The 12491-nt window shown below is 35.1% G+C and overlaps 1 protein-coding gene across 1 annotated transcript in view; it reads right to left on the bottom strand.

Moving 5' to 3' along the window:
* Positions 1-12491, bottom strand: part of VPS13A (vacuolar protein sorting 13 homolog A) — a 174329-nt gene that overhangs the window by 10579 nt on the left and 151259 nt on the right. Inside the window, exon 68 of the mRNA XM_080912186.1 lies at positions 11577-11688. Coding sequence (XP_080768312.1) covers positions 11577-11688 — 112 coding nt within the window. The remainder of the gene's footprint in view (positions 1-11576; positions 11689-12491) is intronic.

Below are 12491 nucleotides of genomic sequence, written 5' to 3'. Positions count from 1 at the left end.
ACCTCTCACAGTCTCAGTGGCACTTTCCCTATGCGACCTTAAAAGTGTCTTTGATCATCCTGGGGATGCCAGTCATGGGGGCAGTCTGAAGCAACTAAAGTTAGGTGAACATTTCAGATCGAAGGTCAAAATCCTACACCCTTTTATTTCAAGAAGATGCTAGTTTTGAAATTTTCTAATACAACAGTTTCAGATAATATGTAGAAAATAAAAGCCTGAGTATGATAAAAGTTAGGCCTCAATAGACCCAAGATTTAGAGAAAGGGTTTGACTTTAGTACAGGGATTTTACAACCAGCACCTTAGGACATATGCAGTGAAGTGTGGAATGAGGAACATTTCTGCTCTATTCATTAATAGTATAGACCAATTGCTTGTGACTTTCTAAAAGAAACAGAATCAAAACTAAAACTGCATTCACTAGTTATGTCAGAATTTGAAGGTAAGAAGTCACGTGGTTTTTGGTAAAAAAAAACTTCCTGTTTGAATTTGGAAAAAGACATGTTTCTATAGTATTTTATGAAATAAAAGGAGTAAATCTACACCCAACTGAAATATGATCAAAATACATTCCTCCATAGAACAATGCTTCATAATGGCAAGGGTCTGTATTTTGTTTTTAAATACAGCAACATGTGAGCCGTGAATGGTGGCACATGCCTTCAATCCCAACACTTGGGAACATGAGAAGCAGAGGCAAGCAGATCTCTGTTTGAGGCCCAGCCTGGTCCACATAGCAGTAAGTTCCAGGAAAGTGAGTTACACAGAGTTACACAGAGAGAGCCTGTCTCAAAAATACAACCAAACAAATAATAAAGATAGCAACATGTGTAATGAAAATTAAAGTGACCCAAGTGCTGCACATCTGTAATTCCAGGACTTAACAGGATGACACAGGCCAGCCCGAGTTTCCTCACAAGATCCAGGTCAGCCTCTACTACATAGCAAGACTGTCCCAGGAAAGACAGGAGAGGGAGGAAGAGGAATAAACAGGGAGAAAGACAGGCAACTGAATATTGTGCTCAAAAGAATCTTATCTTTAAAGAAATTGGAAGAAATATTACAACTATTAAGCATTGGATTTTAGATAAAAGTTTTCCTAAGTCACCTTATAATTTGAAACTTAAATCCATGATTAAAAAGGAAGGTTATCAACCAAGCTCCGTAATGAACCACGGTAGGAACAAGGACTTCAAAGCTTAGAGATTTCTTACACAATGAACAGAAAGGCAAGTCAGTTAAAATGTCCAACTTTAATGCTTTTTCATGAGTTAGCTTGTCAGCTGAAGCATAGGCTATGGTTATAGCGTAGGTAAGAAAGCTGAGCATAACCTTTTATATACAATCAAGCAAAAAGTTAAACCTCAAGAGAGGTGAACTGCTATCAGCTATATAGCTAAAAGCAAGTCTGGAGAAAGCAAAGAATTATGAAGAAGCTAATGCACTGCTTCTGGGCAACGATCAGCTTAACTAATACACCCTAGAAGCACAGCCTATGCATGAAGACAATGAAGTACAAAATTGCAAAGCTATTCGAGCTGGATAGCTGCTCCTTAGTATTTTTGTCCATTCTAGACAGACTTGAGATAACAACACATTTCTTTTACAATACTGTACAATTAGAAACGGTCCATATGATTTTATTGCTATTTTAAACAATTAGTATGTAAAAATTATCATGGTATTTTAACTATTCTACTAACCTTGAAAGGAAAGAAAAAAGATGAGATTTAATGATGTTTTTATCTTGGCAAAGAGGAGACAAATGAGGAATACATAATTTATTAATGATGGCCAAGAGCTAGCAAAAATTGGTATTCATCTGGAATAATAAACATACAACAGAGTTCTTATTAGGCACACTAATAACCACATCCATGATCTTACTCACTTTAATCCTAGTAACAGTATCAAGACAATTACAACTATCTATTTTGCCATGTGAACAGAGGTCAAGCAGACATAACAAAACATTAACACGTTAATAAAATGAAAGGTTAAATGTAAATGAAGGTTTATTTGGCTCAAGAAGCCAAGCCTTGACTCAGAGGGCTTACTGTATCTCAAGTAATCATTTTAAATATCTAATGAGTTAGCACAGTATTACAGCTGACCTCTGTATTTGTGGTTTTGGCACCAAATCATCCTTGAAATCCTAAGTACTTTTTAAAAGTTGAAATTGTAAATCAATGATAAACAAGTGTTCCTGAGGAATATGATAACTACATTGCACTTACATGGAATGTAAAATTAGAAGTCATCTGCAGATGACTTAGAAGATATAGGAAAATATACTTATGCTCTGTGCACACACTATGCCACTGAAATTCATTCAGAGATTGGCTATCTCAGAAGGTCCTGGAACCAATCCTCTCTTCCATTGAGGGATACCTATGTGTATTTTATAGAATATTACAACAGATGCTGTGAAATCCCATTTTAGTAAATTGCTGAGCTACAGATTTAAATAACATATAAATTCTAAGAGGTCTCTTTTAAAGAGCCTCGAAGTTCACGAAGTCATTCCCTGAGATCATTCTCTTTCTAAATGGGTACTTTGTGTCTTAACTCCTGTATTCTGTAGAGGAGCTTTGCATTTTAGTGGAGAGGATGAAACTGTGAAGAAACGTTATGTCACAGAGCTGGCATCTACCACGGCATAAGTTTAATCCTCATTACTTGAATAATTGAGCCTATGAAAGATTACCAAAACTTTGACTACTGTGGTGAGCACTATGACCTAAATTTCTTCCAAAAAACCCAAAACAAAACCAAAACCCAACAACAACAACAAAAACAATCCTCTAAGATACAAGTAGTAGGGATTCAACAGACAAATGAATATACAGTATCAAAGCTGTATATTACTTTACAGTTTCACATGAACCATGACTCCAAGTCAGGTCCAGAAAAATCCAACTGTACATATGCAACATTTTTTTTTGTTTAGGCAATTTTAAAATTTAGAGTAGCCCAGCAACTTACTCCAGAAAAGTTAATTTCACAAAAAAATATCCAGCCTCTCACCATTGTATTCCAATAGTGCAACTTCCCTACAGATCTCTAACAACTTTTACTTCCTCAGACTTGAGATACCACAGACATATCTAAGTGTCTGTTTCTATATAGTACATCCTAAAGGGTCCTGTATGATGGAAAACTGCTATATAATCCATTAGAATTATCATAGGTAACTAAATACTAATATCATTTGAATCATGCAGATGTAACTGAGAAACAAAAAAGTAGCATTTTTCTTAACATATGAATAAAAGAGGTCCATAATCAATTTTGTATAAAAATTATTTCATTTAGCAAACAAAAAATATCTTTTATAATTCTAATTGGTGTTCTGACAACCAGTGTGGTAGATCTCTCTGTTCTCAAGGACCTTCTCCATACAAACCCTGTCTGTTCACAGAAACTAAAAATAATGAGCAGACTTCTAGCAAATAAACAGAGGCGTCATGGGACTGGACTCAGAATTTTGTACATTTAGCTTAATTAGGGCTAAATAGTTTCTAAACTAGTACTAACAGTAGTGTTTAAGCATATGCACATATGTGTATATATATATATATATATATATATATATATATATATATACACACATACACATATCCATATGTACACACACACACACACACACACACACAGGCCATCTATATCCTTGGTTAAAAAAAGGGGGGGCAAAGTTCAAATGGAATCTACCTGAGCTTAACATTCAAGGGTTTCAAAATGTTAATATGTACTGAATTTCAATTATATTTACCTATTCTTATTATATTTACAAGTATGATAACTGCTGTGGTAACACGTTTTAAGACTTAGAAGTCAAATAGTCTTATTCTATTTATTGTATTTAAAAAGGTAATTTATGTTAAGAAATTTTCAATTAAAATGAAGGAAAACTCCCCCAAATAGAGCTCTATCACTTCAAAAGAAGGCACAACTAACTTCAAAGTCTTGTTTATAAAGTACTTTTCACATGATACTAGATAGTTCCAGGTAATGGTCTACCTACTGGAAACAAATGTAGTGGGACTTTCACCAGCACCTGGCAGAGTCTGCTAGAGTAGCAATCAGAATTGTATCCAAGCTAGACAGTGCCCTTCCTACAGGCTCTGCTCTTTCTCTGAGACATTACATTCTAATTGGCATACTTATGTGTGTGCGCGCGTGCACGTGCCTGCATGTGCCAAATATAAATGTGTCTCTCTTCAGTTTTCTCCTTCCATTCAGAAATATCTTTCTGGAGAGGGAAAGTTATAAAATAAGGAGTAGAACTAAATAGACTACGTCTCCTACTTCTTGTCCACTTACTCAAACCTTTAGATGAAGCCAGAAGAAGTGTGTCCAGTACTATTCTGGTGGTCTGACTGCTATTTTAAAGCCCTTTCTTCCAGATTAACTGTACTTCTCTTCCTGATGTAAAGGGAAAGACCACGATGCTGAAGGCAGTTATCCTCCAATGGCTATTAAGGCAGTGTTTGAAGCTAATTAAACACCTGTAATTCTGAAAAAAAAAGATACACAACAACAACAACAAAAACTCCCTACAACTTACACAATTACAACCTATTATAACTGCAAAGAATTCAAAGATGATATGGGTCATATTATAAACTCTGGAATGGTAAAGACAGTTGTCATGGGACAACTAAGCTCTGCATGTTACATGCTGTGGAAGTATGGACCATGCACTTTCACAATACAGTCTGAGAGATTTAATTTTTAAAAGGAAGGATTCTTTTAGAACAAGAAATGTTGAAAGGTGGAAACATACTTAATGGAAGACTTCTATGTCAGCTGCCATTTCTGTCCCTAAGACTGATGTCTAGGCATCTAACATTTGGGAATTATTACATGAGTACATCTAAAAAATCTTTGAGTTAACAATCCTGGGGGATAACATCTTAAATGTAAACAGATAACCAGTAAAACAAACTATCAAGAAATAAAAATGACTGAAAAAAATTGCAATACAAACATAAAATAGGAATTCATGTTTCTGAATCTGTATGAATAAAAAAATGATAAAACCCATAAATGGTAAGAAAATAAAAATGAATCTTTTTCTGTCAATTCTTACTTTAAAAGTTGTGTGAGATAGGTTACATATTGTCTGAGGAAGGAGCATTTGCCATGGTGTGTGTATGAGACAGGCTTACATATTGTCTGGAGGAGGAACATATGCCATGGTGTGTGTGTGTGTGTGTGTGTGTGTGTGTGAGATAGGTTACATATTGTCTCTCTGAGGGGCATATGGCATGGCGTGTGTGTATGAGACAGGTTACATGCTGTCTAGGAGAGGAGCATATGCCATGTTGTGTGTGTGTATGAGACAGGTTACATGTTGTCTAAGAGAGGAGCATATGCCATGTTGTGTGTGTGTATGAGACAGGTTACATGCTGTCTAGGAGAGGAGCATATGCCATGGTGTGTGTGTATGAGACAGGTTACATGCTGTCTAGGAGAGGAGCATATGCCATGGTGTGTGTATGAGATCAGAAGACAATGTCCCAGTATTGCTTTCCTGTTTCTCTACACCAACTTTACCACACTGAGAGGCAATTATAAATATGAAAATGCTATACCATATTAAAACCATTAACTCATGAAAATCTTAAATTATTTTAAGTTCTCTGATTCTGGGCTATTCTGAATCATGTACTTCATTATCTTTTGATTCAAAATTTGTATTCATTTATTCCTTGAACTTAGATTAAGTAAATATGAAAGTTTCTAATTGATCAGGTTTATTACAAAGGAGCAAGGTGAGAATAATGAATAAAACAGCCATCCTTTTTACATGCTGACCATGATTTAATTAATGTCTGTACTTGATAGCATTTTACTTAAACCTCCTGGACCTTTAATATTTTGAAGCTACGATAAAGTCATTTGTATAGAAATCTGTAACAAAAAACCAAGGCTTGAAAATATAGCAGAAAGAGACCCAGTAAGTAGGTTGCCTGTTCTGACCCTTTTCTATCAATATTGCGAAGTTTAATGTGGAATTTTACTATATGATTTAAGCCAGACAAAACAGTAGCAATTACAGCAATAATGATCTTCAGTGTATATTGACCTTGAGACATAAATACAATATTTTTCATATCAAGTATGAATGAAGTGTCACAGTTAAAAGATATTAACAAGGCTCCAGTTTGTAAATTTTATATCATGATCTTAAATGTAAACTCAGTGTTGCACCAACTACAAGTATTCTTTTTAATTCAGCATCACCTTTATTCTTCTTCAATTTCACAAAAAGATAAAGTTTATTTGTTCGTGTGTGTGCCTATGTATCCGTTCCTGTGTAGGCCGGGTAATGTGTGTGTAGGACAAAAGACTCCACCACATGAGTTCTGTGTATCCAAGGTCATCAGCCTTGGCAGCTAGTGCTTTTACTAAGCCATCTTGGCAAGCTCAAGGCTAAAACCTGTAAGAAAATGATTACATTGAGATTTGTTTTAGCTTCTTGGTTCAAAAAAAAAACATTGAAATCAATGTTATTCTGGATTCCTATTCATCTAAATATAATATGATAATGTGAATGCTAATTTAATTTAAGGGCTCTTTGAAACATAATTGATTATATTCATGGTTATTATGTATAATACAGTTTCAGAATTTTTATCTTGCTGGTTTTCATTACATTATTCAAATGCCAGGGAGACACAACTGAGAATAAAGAATCCCCAATGTTAATCACTCAGAAAAGAGAGACTATTCCTATTTTATTTACAGAAGCAAAGATCATGTAGAGATTTAGAATATAAAGTTAAGCTATATAAAAAGGGACAGTACTACAAAATGAAATTTCAAATATTGCTTTGTAGACTTTCCTACTGGACACACAGCATCACCTGTCCACCTGTCCACCTGTCTACCTGTGCTTCTATACCAGAACTGGCCACCTTGCTCTACTGGTCTGCCTTCTTTCTTCCAAAGAAGGGAAGCCATATACAGTCTGAACCAAGGATGAGATCTGTAAGTCACATCAATTACCATGATGCCTTGGTGAGCTGGAGTATAGCTAATAGGCAAAACACTTGCATAACAGGAACAGATCTCTGAAATGCTTCCCTCAAGTGGACCTAGGCAACCACAGCAATAACTTGTCTTCACAGATAAAACAATGACACTGAGTGTAAATTAGGCTACAAAACTGGAGTGTTTGTGACTGGTTATTTTACTTCCCTTTAATTTTGTTTTTTAATGTACTTATAAAAATATGTATCAGTATTTTTTCTTTTGGCTCAGTAATATCCCACTTAATTGAAATAACATTTTTTTCTTTTTAGAGGTTAATAAAAATTATATTCACTTTTGTAAAATATATTTTTAAACATTGCTTCTATAAACACTAATACAAAATGTGTTAGGCTTATTTTGTACTGGATTACTTGGTATTGTATTCTATCATGTTGTATTAATTGGATTAGTGGCACTAGATGGCCACAATAATGCTTATCATACTTCTGAGCTTCATTTTCCTAATGAGAAACAATATTGACACTTGTAACAATTAAAAACACGTGTTCATTATACTGTCATAAATAAAGAAAGGAACCATTTACCTTATAAGACTCTCAAATGTGAATCTTTCTCTATCCTTTAGGTAGGTGCGGAACAAAAAAGTACTTGTCTCTCCATTCTACACTTCCAACCAAGATGACAGCAGTATAAAGCAACAGAGCGATTCTCATCGTTAAGCTTTTCTCTGATAAAAGCAATGCTTTTTAAAAAGGAGAACTGGAAAACCAATTAGCACTTGAAAAGTCTTCACTGTGGCAGAGAAACAGAAAGGGGAGATTCTACGGCTACAGATATACCTAAGCTTAAGACCGAGGCACCTGAAGAACACAGCAATAAGGCTTACAGACAACAGTAAGTTTTCAATCTTACTGTTGCAAAGATCTACTTCCAATCTTCTTTTAATTAAAAAGGCAAGCTACTGCCAAAATAATCAAAACATTTTCAAGATAAATTCTTAATAGGTTAAGAGCACTGCCGTGAAATTGGGACCACAGAAATAAGCATTATGGATTGACAACAGGAAAACTCCATCAGTGTCTTGCAAACCAAGGATTTGGCACTTTCTCTTTGACAAAAGCCTTATGCTTGTAAATCTCCAATACCAGAAAAGAAAACATCTTCCCACTTTTCCTCCTTTATGCAAACAAGGAATGACAATTTTGTTCTTCCAGTGTGCTAGTGTAGCTGGAATTTTAGTCACTAACTGACTTCATTTCATATTTTCAAGAGGATTATTGTATTAAAATACAAATTCTTTGACATTTGCTTATTTTTAGGTCTAGCTATATATGCCCTAGATTGTGACTAGTCTTCTATGACAGGTCATAGATTTATAATAGCTCAACTTAAGATGATTCTGGAACAGAAAAAAATCCACACAGTGTCAAGTTATGCAAGTTTATTATGGAAAGAAATTTGACAAAATACTGTTAAATGCTAAATACATATAAAACATTGAATGGTATTCCTATTCTTTCTCCTACCCACTCTTTTTTCTTTAAACAATAATAATACATTACAGCCCAAAATTTCACAGAATATTTTTATTTAAAAAAAAGAGATGGTTTGCTAACAAATATGCAGATGATTTAGAGTAGAGCACATGAACATTAAAACTACATTTACATCTCACTTCAGATCTTAATGACAAACTGTGGGGTACACAGCTAGGATATATAAAAGCAAATTTATAATATATGATATAATCCACACTTTGATAAGTACATTTTCCTGTATGTAAGTAATTATTTTGCTTTATCATGATGTTCAGAAGAACATTTTCTAAGGACACAGTGCTAACTTCCCTAACAATGGACACACGGATGTGATGCCAGCAGTTACACAGACACTCCAGGAAATGAAAATGAGCACATGCACTTTCCCAATTAAGCTCTGACTAAGCCTCTTCCTCCTCATCACTACTGCTACTGTGAGTCAGAATCCATTCCCTGTAGGCCTGAATGTTCTGTAAGCATGGTAAAGGAAAAAGAAGCATAAAGGTTAGTTAAGTAGTAGGAAAAGATGTTAACGCTATGAAATGTTAAGGTGTTAATTTTAAAGCAGAGTTTTCATCTGTACTTCATGTTGTGATTGTGCATATAATACTTTTAACTTAACAGGCCTAAAACCAACTTCCACATACAAAGTCATGTCAGACATGGCTCTGTGTATCAATGAAGTGTTCTAAGAATATACTGATTATTCTACTTCTTTATAAGTCATTTAATTGCTACTAGGAAGCACTGAAATTATATCCTGCTTTTTGGATAGAATGACATAAAATGAATAATCTATATTTAGCTATAGTGTACAAGCATGTATAATTTAGTCAAAACAGAACCTTTTTGTACAAAAACAGGAAAAAAAAGGAAACATCAGAAGGTAAAATGTAACAAAAACTTTCTAAAGCACTGTCACTAAATAGTTTAGGTGAAAATTGGCAGATTACATTCCCAGTTCTTGCGACAGGGTCTCATTATCACAGGATAACCTCAAACTTGCTGTGGAGTTTAAGATGACCTTGAAATTCTGATCATCCTGCCTCTACCTCCTACCTGCTGGATTACAGGCAGGCACCTCCATGCCTGGTTTATGTAGAGCTCAAGATAAAACTTAGAGGTTCTTGCTTGCTATAGAAGAACTTTATCCCCTGTATTTTGTACTTTATTACATTGTATTTTAAGAACTGTGTTAAAAATAGCAGTTTTATTTTAGAAAAGCACTATTACTATCAGAACAGCAACTAACATTTTAATATCTATAAACAAATAATGATAACTGTAAACACACCAAGACATCTTATAATTCCTGTCAGTATTCAAATTACTAGCATGTCTAACACTCGTACTAAAAAACATACAAAGCTGACAAAGAGTTTATTTACTGAAATGGGATCTTTAGCAGAGACATGTCCACTAAATACATATATCTTTAAATATGATGAACAGAAATTCACGGTTTTAAATTTTAAAGAAAGAAATTAATGAAGGTGTGGGATAAACTTTCTAGGCACTGAAATCCAATTATCCATCACAAGAAACTTTGAATACAATCTGTTCCCAGATAATGAGGACAGTGTATATTTAAATTCTCCTCATTATAAATTTTGTAGCAAATGTATTAAAACAGTTCTTGAGAAATATTCTTAGTTTTTAATTGTTATGAAAACCATTCAACTTTCAGTATAGTAAAAAGTTAGTATGTTAATTCTTCTCTAGAAAGGGCAGGCAGATACTGGATAGAAATGCTTCAACTGGATAAGACAGACAAGACAACTCCAACTTTTCTGTCTTTGAGGAATAATAAACTCTCAGAGTTTGTAGAACATGTCCTTTAGGAACAACCTCCCAAGACATTACCAATTCTATCTCAATTTGCAAGTATTTTGGCACTTCAATAAGATGTTAAAATCAAGGTAAAAGTTACTTTACTAAATACTGCACTTAATGCTACAGTTACATTTTCATACATGAACAGAAGGTCCAGAGAAGATGCAAAGTACATTTAATGTAATAATGTCTACTCTACATGCAGTAGTAAAATAGTAAAAGCTTTACATTTTTTCATCCTGGTTATTTTAAACTTGAGAAGCTTCAGGTTTCAATAGTTTTTTAGAAAAATAGGATATTTTTTAAACCTATAAAAATACTGACTTCTTTCAAGAATATGGCTTAATTTAACATCTCACACCAAACCTGCAGAAATAATCTTACAATGGGATAACCTGGTATATGAGGTATTATTTTTAGCATAGTCTAAGTTTTAAAACTTGAGTTATCAAGTAACAAGGTTGTTTGAATTGACAAGCCAGTCTAACCTCAGGCTATCATCTACTGTCCCCAAATTGTATTTCCTTACAAGAATATACTGCTTGCTGTGAACTCTGCATCAAATCCCACAAGGCTCTACACATACTAATCTGAGCATCCTAAAAGAATGCCTAAAAACCACAGATGAGCCACAGTGGCAGTGTTCTTGAGTTTTGCTTTCCCTTCCTTCATGAATAAATTAGAAATAAAGAGTATATTTAATATAAAACCAAGTAGTGGTATGAAAGGCAAACAAGAACCCCAAACAATTACAACCTAAGTAGACCAGTATATGCTATCAAGTCTGAAGGACGTATAAGGCACACTAGCTTCTGCCAGATCTAGAAAACTCAAAGCAGAACTGAGAATAGTCTATGGAAAGATTAGACTGACTGGTGTTTTTAATATAGGTTACCAACACAAAACCTTTTCTTTATAGCCAAAATACTGAAACAGCTGCACGGTTTGTAAAAGTTTAAGACTAAAATCTACTGTTGGCTTTCACTTGCAAAGTCATGCATTAATAGTTTTCACATCAAACTTTTTGATGCCTGTAAAAAAGAAAAAAAAATCTCATAGTAAATAAATGTACTCAGTAAATAAAAGCATACACAAGGTTAAATAAGACAGTAAACCCTAGTCTACTTGAAGGGCCATCTGACTGTTGTAAAATGCCCTGAGCTGTGAGACTTGAGTTTTGCTTCTATGGCGTTTCTTTACTTACCTGTAACATTTGATTTCCTGTCCCATCACGTAACCTGTAAGGTCTGATGACTCCATCTTCATTAAAGAACCTGGGAGGTCGTAAACTTTCTACTTCAAAAGTCTCCGTAGCTCTAAAAACAAGAAAGATTATATGTGTGTGTGTGTGTGTGTGTGTGTGTGTGTGTGTGTGTATGTATGATATATTATCATATGTATATATAAATATATAAAGCTTAATTTTTAAAATCTGCTTTTCTGGCTCAGGGAACTTGAGAGAAGAAGAAATGGAAAGAATAATAAGAGCCAGAAAGCAAGGCAGCCAACAGGGACAGCCTATCCCAGAATACAAGGCAGCCAACAGGGACAGCCTATCCCAGAATACAAGGCAGCCAACAGGGACAGCCTATCCCAGAATACAAGGCAGCCAACAGGGACAGCCTATCCCAGAATACAAGGCAGCCAACAGGGACAGCCTATCCCAGAATACAAGGCAGCCAACAGGGACAGCCTATCCCAGAATACAAGGCAGCCAACAGGGACAGCCTATCCCAGAATACAAGGCAGCCAACAGGGACAGCCTATCCCAGAATACAAGGCAGCCAACAGGGACAGCCTATCCCAGAATACAAGGCAGCCAACAGGGACAGCCTATCCCAGAATACAAGGCAGCCAACAGGGACAGCCTATCCCAGAATACAAGGCAGCCAACAGGGACAGCCTATCCCAGAATACAAGGCAGCCAACAGGGACAGCCTAGCCTAGACTGGCTGTAAACACAAGACTATGACAACATGGCACTATCAATTGACATGTCAATGTGGAAGCAAAAAAATTTCTTGGGGTCCCCTCCTAGACAAAGAACTGGTGACTGAAGTCTTTCTTAGAAGGGGGAACAAAATACAAGACAAAATACGGAAACAAAGAGTGGAGCAGA

Source organism: Micromys minutus (genome assembly GCF_963924665.1).
Source record: "Micromys minutus genome assembly, chromosome: 2".
NCBI classification, from domain to species: Eukaryota; Metazoa; Chordata; class Mammalia; order Rodentia; family Muridae; genus Micromys; species Micromys minutus.
This window is presented reverse-complemented; position numbering and strand designations above follow the sequence as displayed.